The following is a 25,137-nucleotide window of genomic DNA, read 5'->3' on the forward strand; positions in this document are numbered from 1 at the left end:
AACGTTTCCCCTGACCCTCCCCACCCTTATCTGTAGAGAAAGCCGGGATGTTCAGCCTGCAGGTGACAAAACTGGTCCCAGAGGAGACCTCGGAGCGTCTCCTGGTGAAACTAACAGTCATTGGGAGTAAAGATAGAACTGGCATCTGCCCGAAGTAAGGTAAAGCCCTTGTTTACCATAATTTTGCCCAGCTTATAGCCTTTTTTTTTTTTTTGGCTTTGCTTTTAGTGCTCTTTGGTGGTGTTACGGAACCAGGTCCATTTTACCTGACGTACAGCAACCAAAACGCCGAGACACTAAGGTTCACAGCAAAGATAGGGTTTATCCACATGACAGCCATGCACGTAGACGGCAGAACACACTTCAGATCCTCCTCCGTGAAGGCACAGGGCGGGGTATATCTGGGAAGAGGAATAAAGAAGCCCGAAGCACAGTGGGCTGGGGCAGAGGGAGCGTGGCGAGACAGGAATAGGTGATGGAGAAAAGGTGTGTCGACATCTTTCTTGCAGGCGTAACTAGGCTACGGGCCTCTGCACATTCCAAAGGGCACAGGTAGACACCCGTGTATGCCCAGTTAGAGGGTCAGGGGTCCCACCTAGTTTCAACCGGTTCAGCTGAGCTAGATGCCACTGACTCCAGGTTCCTGGAAAACATCTCAGGCAAACAGGTTACTTACTGTCTGGGCCATGTGCAGCTTGGAGGATGTGGGAGTCTTAAAACGACCTTGATTAGGGAATGCAGGGGAAATGGATTTGACTAATTACCAACAGTTTCAGTGGGAACAAGATATATTTGTGTGGCTAAGTTCAAATGTCTCCTCCATACTAAGGCGCTATCATCAATAAGATTAATCACCTGCTCAATCTTAGGCTTTAACACACATGAATTCAAATAAGCTTTGTTAGGGTGGTGGATCAGCCTTTGCCAATTAGTTTCTAAGGGGACTCATCCCTCTTTCTGAATATCTGTAGATTAGAAGTTTTCATGATTTCCCCTGAACTAAAAATTTTAACTCTGATTTTTTCCTACTTCTTTTTCATTGCCTTGAAGTCCCTGTCATCTAAGGCTTATCCATTTCACTGGAGATGAAAAATAGCTAACCACCATATAATAGCTTTGAAGTCATATCACATTACAGCTATGCTCATGTCTGGGTGTCCCATTTCTTATCCCAGCATTATAGTTATGACTCAGAAGACAAGAAATTTAAACACTGCAATATTTTCAAGTCAGAACACACAATCCCGTTGTGGCTGGTTCCTGGGCCCCTAATTTCCTCTGACTCTTTACATTCTTTGTGAATTAGAGCTTTTAAATCCTTTAAAGAGAAGATTATCCAAATTAACTCAAAAGCCTTCCCTGTTCAGTTCAGCTCAGTTCAGTTGCTCAGTCGTGTCCGACTCTCCGCGACCCCATGAATCACAGCACGCCAGGCCTCCCTGTCCATCACCAACTCCCGGAGTTCACTCAAACTCATGTCCACAGAGTCGGTGATGCCATCCAGCCATCTCATTCTCTGTCGTCCCCTTCTCCTCCCGCTCCCAACCTTTCCTAGCATCAGAGTCTTTTCCAGTGAGTCAACTCGTCGCATGAGGTGGCCAAAGTATTGCAGTTTCAGCTTTAGCATCAGTCCCTCCCATGAACACCCAGGATTGATCTCCTTTAGAATGGACTGGCTGGATCTCCTTGCAGTCCAAGGGACTCTCAAGAGTCTTCTCCAACACCACAGTTCAAAAGCATCAATTCTTCGGCAATCAGCTTTCTTCACAGTCCAACTCTCACATCCATACATGACCACGGGAAAAACCATAGCCTTGACTAGACGGACCTTTGTTGGCAAAGTAATGTCTCTGCTTTTTAATATACTATCAAGGTTGGTCATAAGTTTCCTTCCAAGGAGTAAGCGTCGTTTAATTTCATGGTTGCAGTCAGCATCTGCAGTGATTTTGGAGCCCCCAAAAATAAAGTCTGACACTGTCTCCACTGTTTTTCCATCTATTTGCCATGAAGTGATGGGACCAGATGCCATGATCTTTGTTTTCTGAATGTTGAGCTTCAAGCCAACCTTTTCACTCTCCTCTTTCACTTTCATCAAGAGGCTTTTGAGTTCCTCTTCACTTTCTGCCATAAGGGTGGTGTCATCTGCATATCTGAGGTTATTGATATTTCTCCCAGCAATCTTGATTCCAGCTTGTGCTTCTTCCAGCCCAGCGTTCCTCATGATGTACTCTGTATATAAGTTAAATAAGCAAGGTGACAATATACAGCCTTGACGTACTCCTTTTCCTATTTGGAACCAGTCTGTTGTTCCTTGTCCAGTTCTAACTGTTGCTTCCTGACCTGCATACAGGTTTCTCAAGAGGCAGGTCAGGTGGTCTGGTATTCCCATCTCTTTCAGAATGTTCCACAGTTTATTGTGATCCACACAGTCAAAGGCTTTGGCATAGTCAATGAAGCAGAAATAGATGTTTTTCTGGAACTCTCTTGCTTTCTCCATGATCCAGCGGATGTTGGCAATTTGATCTCTGGTGCCTCTGCCTTTTCTAAAACCTGCTTGAACATCTGGGAGTTCACGGTTCACATATTGCTGAAGCCTGGCTGGAGAATTTTGAGCATGACTTTACTAGCATGTGAGATGAGTGCAATTGTGTGGTAGTTTGAGCATTCTTTGGCATTGCCTTTCTTTGGGATTGGAATGAAGACTGACTTTTTCCAGTTCTGTGGCCACTGCTGAGTTTTCCAAATTTGCTGGCATATTGAGTGCAGCACTTTCACAGCATCATCTTTCAAGATTTGAAATAGCTCAACTGGAATTCTATCACCTGCACTAGCTTTGTTCGTAGTGATGCTTTCTAAGGCCCACTTGACTTCACATTCCAAGATGTCTGGCTCTAGGTCAATGATCACATTATCGTGACTATCCTGGTCATGAAGATCTTTTTTGTACAGTTCTTCTGTGCATTCTTGCCACCTCTTCTTAATATCTTCTGCTTCTGTTAGGTCCATACCATTTCTGTCCTTTATCGAGCCCATCTTTGCATGAAATGTTCCCTTGGAATCTGTAATTTTCTTGAAGAGATCTCTTGTTTTTCCTATTAGGGTGCTCTAATGCTGCCACCACAGAAAAAAAAAAAATTTGACTTGTGTTTCATGATTTTTATTGTGTTCCTTATCTGGGCCTTTCACAAAGTTCAGTAACCGGATCTAGGCAGGCCTCTTCAACGAACGGAACAAATTCACGCCCAAGGATCACCCTGTTTCTCTCTCAGTGTGGGATACCTTGTAAAGTCACTTGCTTTTTACGGCATCCATTTCCCCTTGATCTTTTTCTCACCACTTCTCTGTTCACTTATGTAGAATCAGGAACACCGCTTCAGTCAAAAGGCAATCAAGAGATATCTGGGCCAAGCACTGGGAGGAACCAAGCACAGCAATGAACTAAACACAGTCTCTTCCATCATGGGTCTACGTTCCAAAAGAGGAGATAGGCATGAAACAAATAGTTTGTTCATTATAAGTAGGCAAAGAGCTCCAAGAAGAGAATGGCCTAATGCAGACCCAATGAAAGTCCAAATATTTATCAGCAATATTTATGCCCAGATGTGTAGCCCCTAAACCTCTGATACAACTCTCAAAACCAAATTCCTAGAAAAGAATACTTGATAGGTTTCCAGGAGGGCCTCTGCAGGGAGGTGAAGGTTCTCGCCATCTGTGGTTGCCAATTCTGCTACACAATCAAGCAGAGAAACAGGATAAACGGAGGCACTCTGCTCAGTGTCAGAGAGAAGGTGCTATTAATAGTTCCCAGAAATGTACAACTTTGAAGACATTAGCTTATTGCTAATATTGTGTCAACTATGTCAGAATTTCAAAGTGACTTTTGAGTGCTAGAACAATGTAATAACTAAGTGCGTGAAGGGTTAAGGAGAAGGAAAGCTGAGATAAGGCAAGAATAAGCAAATGTAAACCTGAGAGACCAAACTGAGATTCGATCAAAGGTCTGGGTCAAGCAGAAGTGTTTTCTGGGAAACTTAAAAGGGAAGGGACCACTGAGATTTCAGCCTGACCCATCCCTAAGAAACTATAAATGTGGAAGGTGGCGTTAAACAAAAGGGTAAATTGAGACTTGATTGGGACACAGAGGGGAAGATAGCTGATTCTTTGAGTAACAAAAGTTTAAGAGTAAACTGAAAGGGAAGGAAAGTCGTTTACCTTCCGGAGAAGCGCTGGGCAGCAGTGTTGGCGGCACACACATGATGGGAAGAGCCTAGGGAATGTTGTTTTAGTGAGAACTCTGCAAAGACGGTCAGAGAAGGGGACTGAGCCAAAGGAGGATGGATATACGTTTGATGTGGTTTGGTTTTGTTTTCAGGAAGACTGAAAGCAAAATGAAAAAGACCCTTAGGCTCCTCTGAGCTGAGGCTGCCAAGCTGGGCAGTACTTGAAAATGTCAGTTTGGACTCGCAGGAAGGTTACGCTGTTGGGCTCTCACAACCTGCTGTCATACCCAGAGGAGGAGAAAAGTGAGTTCTCTCCAGTGAAAGGGGAGAAATCAGAAAAATAAGACAAATACTTTGAACCAACAACCTCAGTTTTTCATAAGAAAAACAAAAGTCACAATTTTAATCCCAGCAGAGGACAGAGACATAAAAAGAGAGATGATTGAGGTGGGGATCATTTTAATTCATCCTTGAAGAAACAAAAACAGCTCCATCTCCCTAATTCTTAGGAATTGCAAAAACCCCTCCCTGCTGGAGGACAAGCATGGGACTGAGGTCTGAGGCTTGCCCTTTTAGTGGGATCTTGCTACTGGAAACTATTGCCCTCAATTTTCATCTCCAACCTCTACAAGAGGCAAAACTAATTATTAAAACAGCAAACGTGTCATTCGCATTGTGCCAAGGGTTTATATACATTCTATACATTGATCCTGAAACACTTACCACCATACTATCCCGGTGAAGTTTGCATTATCACTATTATCCCCATTTCCCAGATGGAGAAAACTGAAACATAGAATTAAGTGGTTTATGTAACAAGAACAGAGACAGGCAAGATAGATTGTATTGTAGCTTTTATTTGTGTCTGTATACGCAAAACACAGCCTGAAATTGTATAACCCCTGAACATATTAACAAAAAGAGAAAGTTTTTCCGAAATTTAGATGTTTGTTATATAAACCTGAGTGACACTGAACACATTGTGTTTTAGGAAAGCCAACCAAAATAAAACTGCAGCTTTGAATCATTTGGGCTCCCTAAGCTGGACTCTTGCTTCAGTTTCTAAGCTTGTACAGTTAAGAACCAAAGCTCTTCTTATACATTCAGTGACTACATTTAGCAAAGCCCTGAAGACCGAAAGATTTTCATTTTAAATTAAAATATACGTAGCCTAAGCTGTCAGGTCTCTACTGGGAGCCTTTTGGTTCAGAAACAAAATTAAGAGTGAAGGGAAATCACAAGAATACAGTGGTCTTTTTAACTTCCTAAAACACATTCAAAAACTCTAAATACTGTCAAGAGTCAAAAAGTTGCCTCTTTGAAAGTTGCCTCTGATCTATGCTGGTCCAGTAGGCCAGGCAGAATCTATGACTGCCGTCAACAAAGATTGCTGAACTGTCTTTGCTCCTGACAGCTGGGATTGGCTGTGGTGTTCAGTCGGTCAGTCGTGTCCAACTCTTTGCGACCCCAGGAACTGCAGCATGCCAGGGTTTCCTGTCCTTCACCATCTCCCGGAATTTGCTCAAACTCATGTCCATTGAGTCAGCAAAGCCAACCATCGCATCCTCTGTTCTCTTCTCCTTCTGCCTTCAATTTTTCCCAGCTTCAGGGTCTTTTCCAGTGAGTTGACTCTTCACATCAGGTGGCCAAAATATTGGCGCTCCAGTTTCAGCTTTAGCATCAGTCCTTCCAATGAATATTCAGGGTTGATTTCCTTTAGGACTGACTGGTTTGATCTCCTTGCTGTCCAAGGGACTTTCAAGAGGCTTCTCCAGCACCATCGTTTGGAAGCATCAATTCCTCGGCATTCAGCCTTCTTTATGGTCCAACTCTCAAATCCGTACATGACTACTGGAAAAACCATATGGACCTTTGTCAGCAGAGAGATGTCTCTGCTTTGTAATATGCCATCTAGGTTTATCATAGGTTTCCTTCCAAGAAGCAGGAAATTTTGTGGTTTTTAAAATTTTAATTTTGTGGCTTTTTAATGACAGGAATGGTTTCATTTCACCAAAGTAAGGCAGAGTAAGAATTAGACTGCATTGAACTGGGAAATCATAATTCTTCAATTAGGGGTACAATGATAATGAAGACAAAGGTTTCTAAATTTGTCCAGGAGTAAGACCAAAAAACAAACAAACAAAAACCAAAAAGCAATATGACTTGGTTTGAAACACTGACATACTAACCAATTTTCTTTTCCCATACTATACGCTATCTCTGGGGCCTTTAAAACATAATACTGTGAATTTGCACATTTGCCAGTCAGCAGCACTTTTTTAATGGGGTTTAACCAAACTGAATAATGAGTTCCCAGAAGGAAAGTTCCCTGAAGCAGTAAGTTCTCCACCACTACTATTAGGCTTCAATCTCTTTCCAAACCTGTGATAAAGCAATGTAAGAAAATACCACCCAGACCGGACCTACCCAGCACACACTTCGTTAAAATCTGGATTTTTGTGTCATCCCCAAATCTGTGGTTTATGCGGTTACTTGAAAAATAAAGTGGCATGTTTATATTAGATAACCAACCTACCTGACTTCTGAACTTATGCAGGCAGGAAATTAGCATTATCTCCTTAATTTCTCACAGGAAGAAGGAAAGGTCAAAGCAGATGTTGAGACTGACAACATAAATGGATGCTGAATTTTATCAGCTGTTCAAATTATCATATTTTATCTCTTTTATCCTATTAATACAACAAACTGTATAAATTGACTTTAAAATGTTAAAACAACTTTGCACTCCTGAAAAATAAACCTCATTTGGTCATGATGTGCTATTCTTTTCTTATATCAGTAGATTTGATCTGACATTTTGTTTAGAATTTTTACACCTATGTTTATTAGGGATATTGAGCTATAATTTTCTTTTAATAATTTTAAGTTTCTTTTTATAATTTTCTTTTATAATGTTATAACAGACTTGCTATCAATTTGGTTATGTTAACTTCCTAAAAGAGGTTTGGAAATAATCCCTCTTTCTCATGAATTTGGGTATATTGGGGTTACTTCTTCCTTTAATATTTAGAGAAATTTCCCACTAAAATCTGCTGGCCTTGAGGTTATTTTGTGGGAATACCTTAAAAAACAAACAAAAACCAGCTGTCAAGATGTAATTCACACATCATAGATGTGTGTATGATTTAACACACATTTAAAGTGTATGATTCAACAGCTTTTAGTGCCTTCACAGAGTTGGGCAATCATCACCAAGATTTTAGAACATTTTCTTAACCCCCAACAAAACCCCATGGACATTAGCAGTCACTTTCCACTTTCTCCCAAACTCCCCAACCCTGGGCAACCACAAAGCCACTTTCTGTTTCTTCAGATTTGCCTATTCTGGACATTTCATAGAAATGGAATTATATAATATATGGTAGGAAGGTTTTTTACTTACAGATTTAATTTGGCTAATGGGTATAGGTGTTAAAGATTTTCTGTTTCTTCTTGCGTTCATTTTGGTAAAGTCTATTTTTCAAGAATTGTGTCCATTTCATCTAAGTTGCCAGTAATGTCATAAAGTTGTAAATAATGTTTTATGATTTTAATTTTTTGGGGGGTATTATGTAGAAAAGCAATTTATTCCATTATAAGCACTTACACAGTTAGTCAAGGAGAGTAACAGGCCTACTGGTGAAACAGGTCACCCAAAATAGAGATGGTATCAAACTAGTGGTCAAGGACTAACTCCTTAAAAAAAAAAAGCAACTCTTATCCTGGATTAATTTAATTTTAAAAACAAATACAAGCTATTGAGTCATTCTTCTCAACTTAACTGGACAGTCTACCTGTGGTATAACTGTCAGCTAAAAACATACATCTTTACAACTTGGTGGTCCCAAGTTTTTTAAAAAACCATTTCACAGAAAGGAAAGAATATGAAAACAGCTCAAGAAATACACTAACACGCAAAAATATATGGGGGAAGGAGGAACACATTGTTTTGACTTAACTGAAGAAACTGAGAGGAGACTGGTCTATGTAAGGAAATGTGCATCCTGGAAAGTTCGGCGTGTAGGAATTTGTATGACTTGAATCTCCCCTATTTCCTGAAAAAAAACAACATCTTGTAGTATTTATACTTCATGGCTCAGACACCTACCTCACTTAGCTCTCTTTCTTACTCACTCTAGTCTTTACTTAAATGAGTCTGAAAAACTTGGGGATATAGCATAAGAAGAAAAATAACCACACACAATATTCCCCTTTTTGTGGCTACTTTTAGACCTCTGTTACTAGAAAATTCCTAAAGAAAATTTAAATATGAGTCTGTGGCTTTGCTGAATCAAGAAGCCCCCAGTTAATATTTAGAAAACGCCTTCTATTTGGACTAATAACATTGTTGATAGAACTTATTACAGAGTTCTGTGTCTCAAAACCAGTGTTAAATCAATCTCAGAGTTGAGAGGAAGAAAAGGGGAGTCTAAAAATCACAAGTGCAGACATGATCTAAGATCCTTGTCCTTCTGGATCCACGCTTCCTTCAGGGTCTTCATCATTATAAATGTTCTCAGCCATTTGCCACACTTGCATGATATTGTCTTCTGATACAGAGCAAATCACCCAAGGTTCGTTGGGATTCCAGGAAAAATCAGATATCTTGGCAGTGTGATCACCATGAATAAACAACTCTAGTGGCCCATCTTCTGCATCTTCTGGGGATTGTTCCTCTCCAATTTTACTTAAATCCCAGACATTCAGTCTACGATCAGTACCACTGGAAGCCAAAATAGTCTCATTGTGAGGCGACCACTGAACCTGGAATATTTCATCCTTATGTGATTCAAAGGAATGCAATTTAAGTTTCAGATTTCTCAGATCCCACAGGGCAACAGTCTTGTCAGCTGATCCTGTGGCAAGAATGAACTCACTATAAGGATTGAAAGAAAGGCAGTTCACTTCAGCAGTGTGAGCATCAGCTGAGTGGCTTGGTTTGGAAGTATTGTTAGAACGAGTATCCCAGATCATGAGTTTCTGATCATCAGCAACCGACCCAAAAAGGGACTCATGGAGCAGATGCCAGGAGACATCCTCTACTACTGCCGTGTGCCCTGTGAAGATGGTCTTCGCATCCACAACTTTCCCTTCCTTTGGAACAGCACTTATGTCCCACAGGCAGATGGTGTGGTCATCTGAAGCACTCAGTAAGTGCCCACTGAGATTTGGGTTCCAAGAAAGCCCGTAGCCTTCCTTCTGATGTCCACGGAGATGCAAGTCTGGGTTGCACTCTCCAGAAGGGTCTGGTTTAGAAGGATGTTTTTTATAGTCAAAAACAAGGACATCACTGGATGGAGTCTTTGTTGCAATGATGCAAGGGTTCTGGGGCATATAGCATGCCCTGTTTACCTCTCCTTCATGGTTGATCTTGATTTCTATTTCAATTTTTCCACTAACTGAGCCAAAACCTCCAAATTGTCCTTTTTCACTGTCGTAGCGTGAAGCATCAAACTGAGCATCATCATTAGGGAGCTGCACGCTGGCTATCACAAGGTGGTTTTGTTCATCTGACGTGTGTGTCCCCAGGACAAGTCAATGAATACTGAAATCTTTCCCCTCTGGTCTGGTTACATCTGGAAGCCACTGTGCAGTTAGGCTAGGCCACTCCAGAGCATGGGTCATCACCAAATCGTAAAGAAAAGGGGTGTTCTTTTTCCATATTTTGTATCCTTCGTTGATCACACGTTCTTCTACTGCGTCATCAAAGGCTTCCTTGTCTGCCATGGCGGGTAGGCAAGCCGGCGGGGATCCCGGGGTTGAGCATCCTGGGAGGGGCGGGGAGCCGCCCGGCCTCTATTGTTTCCTGCTGCCCCCCGATTTTAATTTTTGTATGCTCTTTTGTGAAGTCCCCTTTTCCATTGTTTTATTGGTAATTTATATATTTTTTTCTTTTTCTCATGATCAGTCTTTCTAGGAGCTCTTTTGTTTAATCTTTTCTAAAAATCAGCTTTTGGGTTTTCTGATTTTCTGTCATGCATCTGCCTTTTCTTCTGCTTATTGGTCACATTTTTTGTATTGGACACTGTGTATATATCCTGGATATTGTACATAAATAAACTGCAGAGATTGAAGTTGTGTTATTTCTCACTAGAAAGAAATCACACTTTTCTTCTGTTAGACCAAGTTGAGCTGAGTGAGAGCTCAGATGCAGCTGTAGTTAGATGCAGTGAGATACAGTTCTCTTCTGGTTTTCAACATCTTGATGGTGAGAATGCTTCATGGAGCAGGAATTTGTCTCCTATGGTTCATAAAACTGTGGGAACTTTCACACTACCTTTTCAACCCATACTCATCTGATGTCCTCAGGGGAAAAGAGAGAGGTTGGAGATCTCATCTCATGGTAGGGAGGACTTTTTTTCTCTCTGGAGTTTTGTTCAGATCTATGTATCTAGTCAAAGGAATTTTGTCCTCTTTATTGATGGGTTTTAGTATCTTTTAAAACATAATTTTTCTAACAACAATGTCCTATTGTATATTCAATATCCTATAATAAACCATAATGGAAAAAATATGGAAAAGAATGTATATACACACACACATATATATACATACATACATATATATATATATACACACACACACACACAATATAACTGAGTCACTTTGATACATGGCAGTAGTTAACACAATATTGCAATTCAACTGGATTTCGATCAAAAATACATTAAAAAATAATTTTTCTAATTTATCTCTGTTCTCGTTGGTGCAGTGGGATTGTGAACCTGCCACTTGCTATTAAATTTTACCTAAAAGTGAAAATCCCCTGGATAGCTTTTTAAAGAAATTCAAGTAACTAAAATCATCTTCCTTCAAACATCGAACTAGATTGGAAAGCTAACAAAATGTTACAGTATATAGCTATTATAATCTGCACATTCATTTTAGGGAGACTGAATTTATGCCTAGTGGTTGCACTTTGTGGCTTATTAGGGCTCCTTGTATAATCAAAATGTGTGATTCATCTGTGACCTGAAATGAGTGACAGTGGGCAACAGCAGAAAGAATGCTAAACCCTTGATAGTCAGAATACTGAGCTTTAACCTGAACTCACAAAAAGCTCGACCAGGAAATACCTTGAGCACGTTTTCCGGGGGACATGTGGGAATAAATGTGCGCTGAGGTCCTTATTTTACCTGTTTTAATATTAGGCTACGTTTTATTCACTCCTAAGACAAACATGTCAGGTGTGAGATGAACACTAGTAAACCCAATAAACCCTACCAATAAACCAATAAATCCAATAAACCCTACCAATGCTTTGTAAGTACCACTCTCAATACTTTCCTCCTCCCTCCTTTCCTAGGAAGGATTCATCACCCTGAACTTTAGGTTTATCATTTCTTGAATTTATAATTTTTATCACATCTGTAGGCTATCCCTGAAGAACAAACTGTTTGATTTACAGGCATTTAAACTTTACATAGTTTTATACTGTGCAAGTTCCTCAGTGATCTGTTTTTTCCCCTCAAACTTCATGCTTGTGAGATGTGACAAGTTGATGTGGGTAGCTGTAATGAAAGACCTAATTCTTGTCCCAAAGTGATTTTGTGCTTGTTTCCAACACTATAAATATACAAGGAGGAGAATTTAAATTAAATCATATCTCAGTTCTCTCCAGACCTGAAATTCTAATCCTACTTTTCACAATAAGTATAGAGGTGTATAGTTTACTGCAAAAGTACAACACTGATCATAATTATGATTTGAGGTTCATCCTTTGATCAGAAATACAATCCCCATGGTCAATGTGTCATGATATAATTTTCGGAAATTTTGGCAAAATTTCAAGATTACTCGAATACAAAATTTCAGTATGCAAGACAAATCATTTTAATACCAGGTTTGAAGTGGTACATGCAATGATCAGAAAAGACAGAATTCACAATGCAAAAATGCAAAGTTTATTTTCTTAAATAAAATACTATATTCATATCTATACAAATAATTATTACAACCATTAAAATGTTACATTTACCAATAAAAATTTCAAAACTTTAAACAAGAGCATGGTTCAGAATATTCACACCCAATACAATGCATTTGTAAAAAGATGTCAAAATAAACAGGACCTATTCTTATTTACAACTGTAGGACAATCCTGGCCATATTATACATATCTGCTCTGAATTCATTACAAAACAAATTAGTTCCCATTAGAATTATAAACCAGGTGATTTACAGTAATAGGACACAGTGCACAGCAGACATTGCTGGCATGGGAATAGATACAAATATTACATGTACTGAAAGCACTACAGTTAGATTTTCTCGGTGACTGCCCTACAGTAAGCTTCTCACCCAGTGTATCTATAAATAATGTGTGAAGGTAACTATGTTCTCAGATTTTTCCACCCACTTTTACTGAAATGAATATATATGTGGATATATGTGTTTGTGTGTGTGTGTATATATATATATCTCCTGTTGAAAGTGGAAGCAAATCTTTTCTTCACAGTAACACAACTGCAGCATTTTAAGCAATACTGTCTGGTCCCTTTCTTTTGGAAGATCAACAATTCAATTCCCCCTAAAAGTTACCAATATAGTCAAGTCCAGTGCCTCAATGACCTCACAGACAAAAAATGGTTTTAAGACTTAGGAGGTGGGGGAATAGAGATCTAGAAAAGTGAAGAGGGGATTGACATGAAGTAAACTTTTAAGTTCCTATGACATAGTATGGTATATATCTGTACATAACAATTGAGGGGGGAAAAAGAATTCATGATTTTTTTAAATGCCAAATTACAAATGAAGACATCTTCTATGTCTCATGAAATCCCTAGTGACAGATTATGCAATCATCCAAAATAACACCACTTTCAATATTATCCCCAATATTTTCAACCCGGGTAGGCTCATGTTTATCAAGCATCTGAACACATGCATGCACCAGAAAAAGACTACAGTTGACAAGGTTTGTGCAAATCTAGAAATAGGAATATTGAATGGCCACCACATACAAGCTCTGAGTTTAAAAGGAGTCTTGCATCTAACTAGTAAATTTTTTTTTATAAGATCAGCATTAAAGATGGCTCAGAGAATGATAAGGCAACAGTGAGAAACGTCAGCTGTATTTGTCACCTAGGTGTTTGATTACACAGCATGTACCAGGCTGGTCCTTTGCCATAACAGAGGAGTGGGTGAGCGGTATGTTCCAATGGCTGGTCCTAGGACCAGAGGCACAGTTGCAGGTAAAGTGCAGTTTCCGGGTAGAGGCATGTGGGCACAACCAGAAGTTCTGTGTCTAAGAAGGTCCTCAACACTTCTTCCCAGAACACCTCAATCTGAACTTGATGACCCCCACAGACTCTAGTAGAAACTCTCTCAGGCTCACACAGAAGTGTAGAATACAGGGAGAATATGATTAAGTAATAAAGGACGCTTTCCTGTTGAACTCACAGGGGAAGGAGAAATGGTTTCATTCAGCCAAAAGGTTTTCAGAGAAGAAACTAATTTCTGGCTTTTAATTTGCATGAGTGTATCAAAAATCATCACTTACTATTACTGCCCTCTGGAAGTACACAGCCACAGGTCATCAACAAAGGCAGATTTAGAGAGAGCAGAATTAGGACGACGACTGCCAGGTTCCTAAGGATATCAACCCAAAGCCATCTGATTTTGGTACCACTTTTGCCCTTTCTTTACTCCTCCACGGGGGAAAAAAACAAGCTCTCCAAAACAAGGAACAAAATTATATGGCACATTAAATATTTTCAATCTTGAATTACTTTTGTTTTGAGGAATTCTCTTTGCCCCTTAATAGAATACAGTGATTTCCAAAGCTAGGTCTTTGCGAATCATTGATTTGGGAGTATGAGTCGCTATTATGCACTGATCCAATGATGCTGGGCCCAATAAATGTTTCAAGGCAGAGGAGTAATCATTCGGCTAAGGAATGAGCGGGTTCCCTGCCACTTGTTTGACATGGAGCAGACAGAAGAAAATAAGAACCTAGATACTTTGCATCAAAGGAAGGATACAGCTAAGAAGAGTTAGCTGAACTTTTCTCAAGTTCTAAGAACATCACTCCCATTAAAATGTATTTCCACACTTTTTTGGAGTATAAATATCAGCCTCTCCATGAAATGGCTAATGTTAGAAGGCAAGAGCAGGGCAAATGAATTATCTTTAAAATATTTAAATAATTTGTATATTAAGAAGGCTAATTTTAAAAAGTCAATCCTCACTGCAGTTCACCCTGAAATGTGACTGAAAATCACTGAAAAAGAAGATTCCCTCCTTATTCTTCTCTTTCCACAGTTGTGACACATTAAATTTTATAAAGCAAGATCACCCTGGAATGCGCACTCTTTACTGCATGATCACTCTGGAATACGCACTCTTTACTTAGAAAAAGGGTACCATTGCTGGAACACCCCAAAAGTCTTAACATAAAAACAAAAACAAACTTCCTGGAATAGTATAAAATATCCCAAAACAACTTGCATGTACCAAAAAAAGAAATGACATCAAAGTTGATTTCTTTTATCCATGATTGACACATTAGAATTTTTTGCATGATAAGAAATACGAAATTTTTTTACCCTATCAGAAGTTGCTGTGTTAAATGTTTAGAGGAATCAACATCTTTCTGAAATTGATTCCAGGTGATCAATAACACTAAGAGAGAAATGATTTAATCAATGATTTACTTATGCTTCACACATTTGTGTATTTCTAGAAATTACAAATTTATCTATAGAAATGACTTTACATTCTATAGACATATATCAGCAAGCCATGAATAATATTAAATTTACTATAACCAAAACTGACTCTGTTCTCTGTCATTTGTTTGCAAAAAAAAAAAATCCAGATTGTTATATATTAAATAATAAATTTCCTTGCCCAAATTATGTAGCTCTAATTATCAAATACTTAATACTGCTGGTAAATCTCATATAATCATGCTTATAAATCAAGTAAGATTACTGTGCTCTGAACATTTTCAGAATTGAGTTTGTATATAAACACATACATATGCATATGTCTGTAAGACAATTAGAGCTATATGGAAGCGGGAGCCAAATTATTTGCAGATGGTCACATCTTTCCTCAGATGGTCAAATAAGCCTTACTTTGGGATAGAGAGTCGTTTGGAATCAAAGCGTTGTACACTTGGAATGAAAGTTCTGAGGAATGTAAATATTATCTCTGAAGAGAGCTGAGCAGAAAAATACAATCAAGACAACAGAGAAATATCTGCAAATACCAGGCTTGAGGCCTTTCCACTGAATGTTCAAATTCAGCTTCTCCTTAGCCTGTTACTTTAGTTCTGATTTTACCTAACAGTCCCCAGTTTTTCAGAACTCAACAGCCACTGTGTGAGTGTGTGCGCGCGCGTGTGCGTGCAGGGGGAAGAGAGAGAAAGAGAAGGTAGGAAAGAGACAGAGATGGAGGATGAAGAGCTGAACACACTAAGAACAGTTCTTGAAACTGGCAGATTAGACCTTTCAAGGACAAGGAAAAACTTGAATGTTAAAGCTTAAAACTCAGTTAAGTTATAAATGTCATATTTTTTCTCAAGTAAACGTTTTAACTGTTTATGTTTTCTTGTTTAAGTAACTTATTCATGAAGCTCTCCCATTTCTCCCCATGACCATTCTGAAGGAAGAAAATACAGACATTTTCCTTGTTTTCAGTGTATTTTTTTGCGCCAAGGAGGCTGCCTCCGCCAGCAGCAGGGGAGTTTGGTGAGAACAGCTAAAGAGGCACAGATGACCCTTTTGCTGAGACCCTTTTGGGTCTACTACAGACCCTTTTGCTAAGGAGAGGTATTCGCTAGAGTTATCTGCTCTAACCAAGCCTTCTGTGTGTGTTCAGGCCTGTCTGACTCTTTGTGATGCCATGGACTGTAGCCCGCTAGGCTCCTCTGTCCATGGGATTTCTCAGGCAAGAATACTGGAGTGGATTGCCATTTCCTTCTCCAACCAAGCCTTAGGAGGCTTTTTTTTTTTTAATGAGAATAAAACCAAGACGCTGGTCGGTGGGTTAACTTTGTTAACAGAGCAGACAGAACAGTTTATATCTCCCACTCCATTCCATTTTTGGCAGAATATAACAACAAGCAACAGGCTTGAAATATGACTACACATCAATTGTTTTCTTAACTTTTAATAAAGTTTTCAAAATGCAATACATGAATTTTGAATATATATCTTTAAAATTCAAAATTCATTATTAACTTCAGTGGGGCTTAAAAAAAAAACTCTATATCAAAGTTCTACTCTTCAGCAGGTCTCAGGTGCCAATTTCCTATTTTCAGATGGCAGGCCTATTTTGAAAGAGCTAGTTTATACCTTAAAATCTATGTCCAAGTACACACACACTCACACACATGAACTTATATAAAGACAATTTTTTGAAGCACCATTTCACATCTACCATCAGGAAAAGCAATGAACAAATTCATCTTCTCATTGTAAGTCTACAATGAAGGGTAATAATGCAATATACAATGCCATATTTTGAATATAAATATCAGTAAGTCAAAATATTGACAGAGCTTAAGACTCTGTTCAGAAATATTTGAAAAGTAAGGCTCAAATAACTGTAGATTCCAAACACACTATTTAGTGATCAGTCCCTAATGATTAAACAAATGTCAAAGAACCTATTTCAAGATCAAATAAATAGAACAAAGAGAGAATTCTACAAAAAAACTCAATGAATGAAACAATCCTTAACTGAACACATGCAAAACCTCATAATACAACTGGTTATCATCCTTATGGCCTGATGCAAAACGCAAGGACAAAATGGAAAACCTCTACGTACTCTACTGTTTAGCTTTCCACTTTTAAGGCTACTTGTTTTAGGAAGACCTTTGCTTTACAGGATCTTGGCACATTAAAGGATAAAATCACTGGAGATGGTGATTGCAGCCATGAAATTAAAAGACGCTTACTCCTTGGAAGGAAAGTTATGACCAATCTAGACAGCATATTGAAAAGCAGAGACATTACTTTGTCAACAAAGGTCCATCTAGTCAAGGCTATGGTTTTTCCAGTAGTCATGTACGGATGGGAGAGTTGGACTATAAAGAAAGCTGAGCGCCAAAGAATTGATGCTTTTGAACTGTGGTGTTGGAGAAGACTCTTGAGAGTCCCTTGGACTGCAAGGAGATCCAACCGGTCCATCCTGAAGGAAATCAGTCCTTCATTGGAAGGACTGATGTTGAAGCTGAAACTCCAATACTTTGGGAACCTGACGCAAAGAGCTGACTCATTTGAAAAGACCCAATGCTGGGAAAGATTGAGGGCAGGAGAAGGGGACGACAGAGGATGAGATGGTTGGATGGCATCACCGACTCAATGGACATGAGTTTGGGTAAACTCCGGGAGTTGGTGATAGACAGGGAGGCCTGGCGTGCTGCGGTTTGTGGGGTCGCAAAGAGTCGGACATATCTGAGCGACTGAACAGAACTGATGGTTCCCTAATTTGGAAAACAAGACATGGGATTCAGATAATTTATGAATTGTTATAATTAAGGAAGAAGCTTCTACCTAAACCAAACCTTGGGGGAAAGGTTGATTCAATAACTCACCTATTTGCTAACTGCTTGACTTGAATCACGGACATTCATTCCACATTAATGCAACACTTGCCATGGGTTAGAGACTGTTCCAGAATACACTTGGCCAGCATTTGGTTATGGGCCACTGTGTTCTATCGAAATGTCTGTATTGTTGGAGAGCAACTCAACTATCTCAACTATCTATTTTACAAATTATCAACAATCAAATTTAAAATCTAGGTTCCTTCCTACTACCCAGGACACGCCAAGATGACTTCCCCCAACTTCCAGTCAATTAGTATCTAGAGAATGTCAGATTACAAATCAAACCTGAAAATGTCAGTCTGCTTGGGAAATTTAAAGCGCACACCGTGCAGTTAAAAATGAAAGATAATTTTTTTTTGAAAACCTAGTATGTGCCTCATCTCTGACATGGCTTCCCTACATTTAGAAGATAACTGGCAACTGATTGGACAAACACAAGGAGATACGCTCACACAATCTCTCTCTTCCTGGGCATGTATGTGTGAACACACACACAAATACATTTGTAATCTCACTCGTTACACTTATGTTTAGTCAACTGGTATTTAAACAGCTGAACTGCAATCATGACCTAAGATATGGCTTATGTTGTGGGCAGGTCTGTTGGAGGACTGCTTGGAAGAGTCTGAGGCAGAGGAGTTTGCTATCGTAAGCAAAGGGGACATCGCTGAGCCATCAGGAAGAGCTGTAGCTATTTCTGGAAACAAAGATGTCATATTAAAATTGGATAAGTGAGAGTTGGTCATGTGCATTGGAGGCATGTCGGGGAGAAGAGGAAAACTTGGTTGAGCAAAGCCAACAGGTCGGGGAGGAGACAGAATTGATCCAAACCGGTTATTCAAACTTCCACTGTTTACCTTCTCTGTGCTGGGATTTGAGAACATTTGATTAGAAAAATAGGGGATTGAAATATCATTGGACAGTGTGGGATGAGCAGGAGAGTATGGAGGATAGAAGGAGGGAAGAGTATTTTGGGGATCCACAGGGATGAGGGCTGGGGTTCGAGTGGCACTAGGCTGAGTAACCTGTGGAATGAAAGAAGCATTAGCGTTGATTGGTGGGTTCATGCCACCCTCAGGGATAAAAGGAAAACCAAAATTTTGTGATAGCGTGTGCTGGTCAGGCACTGAATTATCATTAGGTACTTGTGGGCTATCTGGCATGAAACGAACAATACTTCCTCTCTTTTCTGCAGAAGGTTGTTGGCGTCCAAGAATCATACTGCCGCCAGTAGACAGAGGAAGGTGAGGAAGACTTGGATCAAAGACATTGCTATGTCTTGGGTTTCCAGAGCGAGTCCTTTCAGGTGGACGAATTTTGGAACCACTGCTGTCTTGCAATGGATGCCTTGATCGCTGGGGAACTGAAGAACTGGTTTGACGTACAGGAGGCCCTTGGTCAGCATTTCCGTGAGAGGCAGACGGATGCGGCAAAGCTGGCCTTACAACCCCATGCATGTTGGTTGTGACTGGAGGGTTCATGTGGCCCTTGGTCCCATGACTGTCAGTAATCCTCATGGGATTGGATTTCTGTACAGAAACACTGGGACTCGTATTTCGACCTTGAATATCTCCTGAAGACGAAGAACTTGAAAATGGAATATTCAAGGTGCTGTTCCGGGTGTTAATTGCGCCCAGAGACATGTCACAGCTCTCCCTACTCTGACTCTCACTCTCCCTTCTAATATGGACACTTTCATGGCTCGGGGGACAGTTATATTCAATTGCAGAGGAGGGACCACACTGTGTATTCCTCTGATGTTCTGAGAGGGATCTCTGACTGCCAATGACCTGATCGCCCAGGTGAGGGGCAAGTAAGCTCTGCATGAAACTTTGGTGACATGTATTTTCATTGTCCCTTGTTGGGACAGCATTTCCTGTTGGGATGCTCTGAACTGGTGGATAAGGTAATCGCTTTTGGCGGTCGACTGGTGGTGGACCAGGGTTTTGACTAATACGAAAAGCTTGGGGCTGCATACTCCTCAAGGATGATACAGGGTTACCTATTTCATTATTTCTTGAAGACTGTACTTCAAAATTATTCTGGGGCTGCTGACTGGCTCCACTTGGTTTAAATGTCTGACAGTCAGAAAGACGGATATCTGAGGCAGTATGGTCCACACGACCCTGCATATTATGAATGGCTAAACTCTTGTTTCTGGGAACATCAAGGTAGCTTCTCATTTCAAGCTGATCTGAAACTCTGGAACCCTGAATTGATATACCCATTCTTTGCTCTGAATTAGAAGATGTTTTTCCAATGAGTGCCTCAGCAGAGTAACTTGAAACTCTGTTTCTCTCCGGCCTGTGTGGAGCGCAGGTCATGTCTGAAGGTCTCGTCACAATACTCGGTTGGGATGCCATTTGATGCTCTATGCCTCTTGATGTCAACAGCCTCTGCATTGGATTATGCCCAGATACGTGTTCAGAAGAAACCCCTGGAGCTTGCTGCCGGCCTCCCACCTCCTGCTGGTGCAGAATATCTTGACTGAGATGGTTCTGGTGGTTCCTGCTGGTGGAAGCGTTTTCACAACTCTTCTCTGCCTGGGAGCTTCCAAAGTGTTGCTGCATCTGTTGCTGCATCTGCTGATGGTGTGGGTGCGGCTGACCGCTCTTGGGTCGGGATTGGTCAGTTCCATGATGCTTGGGTTGTAAAGACAGCTGAGAGGCCTGAGTGCCCTGAACAAGATTCCTCTTTTTTTGCATCTGAACTTCCTGTTGCAGAGTTCTCTGTTGGTGGACGCTGTGGGGCTGAGAGTGGACAGAGCTCTCTGCGTGAGGTACGTGACGCTGCAGCTGATACAAGTGATGCCTCTCTCTCAACTGCCCTGCTTGCTGCTGCTGCTGCTTTAAGTAGAGGTGGTTACTATGCAGGTGAGGTACCCCTTGAGCTGGAACATGTTGCTGCAGGGCCTGCAGATGTTGGCCGGCCTGGGCTGGCTGCTGCTCGGCAATGGAAGCCTGCGAACCACACTGAACCTCAGTCTGCCTCAACGCGGGGGCCACAAAGTTGTTACTAGGTGGAAATAATCGGGTAAGGCCATCCCCATGTGCTGGGTTGCTAATAGGCACAACTGAGTTTGAAGAGTTGGGAGGGATCTGACCAACCATCATTTGAGTTTGATCGGAAATGCTGTCTGGAGTTCGGCTCATCAGGGACAGACCTTCAAGCCGGAGGGCGGCTGGCTGACAATGCTTCTGACGTTTAGCTGAAGACAGTAAAAGGTCATCCTGGACAGCACGCTTAGCAGAGTCTTTACGGTTTTCGTGACTTGGCTTTAAGAGTGGCTCTTGAATTGGTGTATTTGGTACGGTACCAGCCATAGTATTTAGCTGTTCTTGGGAGTATTCGGTCATCAGGGATGGTCCAGGAGGCTGACTGCCATAGGAGCCAGATGAAACTGTCAGATTCACTGTTGTAGGAACAGCTGTTTGCTCTGGAGTTTGGGATAAACCAGTGCAGCTGACCAGAGGATGGCTGAGGGTACTCTGGTGGATAAGATTATTCACACTTAAACTGGTGATGCTTGGTGGCTGTGAAGTTGAAACCTGTAAAGAGGCATTTGATGTTTTCATTCCTATAGAACAACTTGGTTTTTCAAGGGGTCTATCCACAGTGGCTTCAACTGAATCCTGAGAATTAAATTCATTTGGTGTTGCTTCTGCCTGTCCTGGACCATTCTCTTTAGATATCTGTGTTTTGAAAGGCTGGTCTCCCTCTAAAGAGGATGTTTCAGAAGGCTTTGAAGGAACTTCCCGTATATCAGCTGGTACCTGGGTACCAGCTCTTCCCTTCTCAAGGTTCTCCTGGTCAAAAATAGCTCGTGCTGCCAGAGCAACTATATCAGTTTGCTCCACAAAGGTACAGCTGTCACACGTGTTAGTCGTTGCACTGCTGGTGACATCCTCTCTGGCTGTTTCAGGAAGCATAGAGGCAACTGAGAAAGTACGACTACTGCCAGAGCTGGTCGACATGGGAGAGTCAGCCTGCCTGCTGGTGAGCAAAGAACCATTAATAACCTCCTGGTCAGGGAGGCAGGAATGAGGCTGTCCTGGATCTCTGTCGTCACTGCTCATCAGTAATAGCTCCTGTTTGGGATGCAACTCAACATTTGAATCAACTATTTTAGAATTTTCTGAAGAAAAGTTGGGATGGCCCACCTGGACTGAAAGAGATGATTTCTGAGGGTCTTTTTCTTTAGCAAGACCAGAGAGCAGTGCAGTTAAACCTTGCCCCTCTAAGAGACCTGGGGTTTGCACTGTATCTGATGACTCTTGCTCAACACTGCAAGGGTCAGCAGTGACTTCTGCCTCAGAAACACAGTCAGCACTTGCAGTGCTTGTGGCAGATGACGAATCGGAAACCTGAGAGACCGAAACGGGGGCATCGTTCGCAGAGGAAATCAGCACGCTGGCTGATGTGCAGGATTTGGCAGCATCTGGCAACGCCAAACTACTTGGTGGCTTATCCTGAGACGTCTCTCGTTGCAAAATGTGGAGAGAATCTTTGGATTTTGCTGGGGCCATTGTAAATTGTTCACTTGTTACAGATTCTTGGGAGGGTGAGCTAGACTCTTCGGCTGACTTAGATTTGGGTACAGACTCAGGCATCAATGATTCAGAATTCAGAACATTCAAAGAATGTGAACCAGAAACACGTACACTATTTGTCTGGCACACAATGGCAGATGGTAACACACCAGGGAGGCTTTCCAGAAGTCCACTATTACAGGATGGCTCTGCGGAACCTTCAGTGCTGGGGCCATCTGACCTGCCCACATCTCTGACTGGATTCAGGGAGCAGGCTGACTTGTTAGTGGCTAAGTGTTTCTTGACACCTGGCTTCTTATTCAACCTTTTTGCCTTCGTGTTAGGCAAACAAGCCACAGTGTTCACTGAGGGAGTAGCCACTAGGTTATAAGTACTGGGTAGTGTGACTGAATTATCTGTTGTCATGGGAGGTGCTACAGTTGTTAATGAAATACAGTTAGCTGGGGTGATTTGACTATTTGCAGCAGTTTGAGGATGGACTGGCTGGCTAACAGACAACTGTACACAGCTTTGCCCGGCCATCTGCGATATGCTTTGATTGAGGCTGGCCAAAGCGCCAAATGTATTCAGGGCAACATTGGTATTTGGATCTTCGCTGGTGGTGGGCTGGATAATTTGCATAGGGGTTTGATTGGTAGTTCCTGACGAAGACATCACAGGCTGCAAAGCAAAGAGCTGTCCATTTAAAGAAATGGTTTGAGGCTGCTGTTGGCTGGATACAGTAACAGAAAAAGTTTGTGTGGAATTCGACGCTGATAAAGATGTAGGTCGTGGCAATATGTGGACAAGGTGCTTTCCTCCAAAAGTCTGCGGGGTGGAAACATTTTGCACTGAATTGTTAGACCCTACGATAGCACTGGCTCCATTGACTGGGAGTCGAACAGAACTGGGAGGTGGAGCAGAGAGAAGTGGCAAAGTATTCTGGTTAGCTGCCTGGATGATGACTATCTGCTGACCTACTGTTTGGTTGGGAACCTCTGCCCTCATCACTGTTGGGCATGGGGTGGTGCTGGGTGGTTGAAGAATGATAACGTTCTGATTAGCAGGAGCTGCATTAACAGCTGACCCCACTGGCTGAGCCATCTGAATCACCTGCATGGCGGAATTCAATGGGAGGATACTTTTTGGAGGCTGAGACTTAACTTGTGGCTGGGTGATCAGTGGCTGCATAGGTAAAGGTGGACAGGAAGGCAAGGTGACAACTACTTGCTCAACTGGCTGCCCCTCTGCTGGAAAGGAATTATTCAAGCTGACGCCTGGAGCCACACATCTACTGTGGTTGGCTGTGGTGGGGCTAGTGCCAGACTCATTTAATACTGGGGTCACAGCAGAAGACGGTGTCTGGCTTAAGGGCTGAATAGTGTTTCCTGCCAGTTGCAAAGTAGTCCACGTCGTCTGTGTGTTTCCAGCTGAGGAAATTCGGGTAAGGCTATTCATGTTTTTCAAATCTGAAGCACTGACAGCTGAAGAAGGCAAAGAACAAGAAAGAGTCCAACCACTGTCCATAGGGTTTGCAGAAAGGGTGCTTACAGGCATGGTGGTCATGCCTCCTCCAGGGACAGACGGGGCCACCACCATGCTAACACTTGAGGAGTCTGCACCCTTACTACTGCTTGCCACACAAGAATCACCGGCAGGTCTGGGAGGCTGGGAGCAGACTGCGGTGGTGACGGAAACAACCAGGGTGGTTTGCAGATCACTTCTGTGATCCTGTGCGCTCAGGCAGGACTCGCTTCCAGGCTGTCCTCGAGTGGCAGTTGCTGAGCAGCTGGAGGAGATGCTTGTGGCACAAGGGACTGTTTTCTTCAATACTTGGGAGCTTTCTTGCCCCTTCTTACTTTCAGAAGAATTTTGATCATTCAGACACGTGTGCAGTGAACGATGCTGGGGTGGTTCAGGCCCGACAGGAACAGCGATCAGTGAGCTGCTGGGGGGACCAAGCGCACTCGACTCACTTTCGGAGGTGGAGAGCTCGAGAATGTTTTGAGCAGAAAGAGCAGCAGGAAGACAAAGAGGAACAGGCTGGTTGGCAGCCGATGCAGGAGCCGTGGTCTGATGCCACGGCTTGTTTTCAGAAGGGTAAACTCCAGAAATAGACACAGGAGTCACAAGATTGCAAGTCCTCTGCACTGGCACCACATTGGCAGTTTGTTTTTGTAAATTATGACCAACATTAAAGGTTATCCCCTGAACAGCTGTTCCCTGGCTGTTTCCACCAGGCTGACTCCCATTGGAATAAACAATGATATTTTTTTGAACCTGGTCACTGGGAATAACAACAGAGACCTTTGAATTTTTAAGATTTCCTTTCCAGTGGATTGTGGGGTCGTCATATAAACATATGTCATTTGCTTTTAGTAATTCAATATATCGGCCATTTTCTTTTTGAATTTCTTCCAGTTGCTTACGTAGCTTTTTAATTTCTTCAGCTATAATATCAAAAAGAAAAAATTTTTAAAATTACCTCTAAATGTCAGTGTTTACATTAATTTAAGAAAGAGCTGTATACTGAGCTACTGAATTCTAATTTTAGCAGCCTAAATACCTCAACTGAGAATCTTCACCTCTTTTACAATATAAGTTATTTTTTCTTTTTAGAATGGTATCTCAAACCTCTACCTCAATCCTTTTAAAGGCACGTATCTTTAAAGATCAACAACTAAAAGGTCAAAAATTACTCATAATGTAGAAATCTCAAAATTACCGAACTCAAAATAGGGCAGCTAAAAAGGTGAAGCAAGGAAAGACATACTGCTATCATGGTAACATGCTAGGAAAATAACACTGAATATCAACATAGTAG

The 25,137-nt window shown here is 41.4% G+C and overlaps 1 protein-coding gene and 1 pseudogene across 3 annotated transcripts in view; both read right to left on the reverse strand.

Annotated features, from left to right (window-relative positions):
- Positions 1 to 7,160: 7,160 nt before the first annotated feature.
- LOC129556448 (histone-binding protein RBBP4 pseudogene) lies at positions 7,161 to 11,956 on the reverse strand (annotated as a pseudogene).
- Positions 11,957 to 12,101: 145 nt separating this feature from the next.
- The window catches only part of USF3 (upstream transcription factor family member 3), a 53,611-nt gene continuing 40,575 nt past the window's right edge, over positions 12,102 to 25,137 (reverse strand). For all 3 annotated transcript variants that reach the window (XM_055425042.2, XM_055424954.2, XM_055425130.2), the window contains one exon: positions 12,102 to 24,763. In XM_055425042.2, the coding sequence (XP_055281017.1) occupies positions 18,330 to 24,763 (6,434 nt within the window). In that variant the 3' untranslated portion in view covers positions 12,102 to 18,329. The remainder of the gene's footprint in view (positions 24,764 to 25,137) is intronic.

Source organism: Moschus berezovskii, chromosome 1 (genome assembly GCF_049115385.1).
Source record: "Moschus berezovskii isolate FMDL1 chromosome 1, NW_MosBer_1.0, whole genome shotgun sequence".
NCBI lineage: Eukaryota > Metazoa > Chordata > Mammalia > Artiodactyla > Moschidae > Moschus > Moschus berezovskii.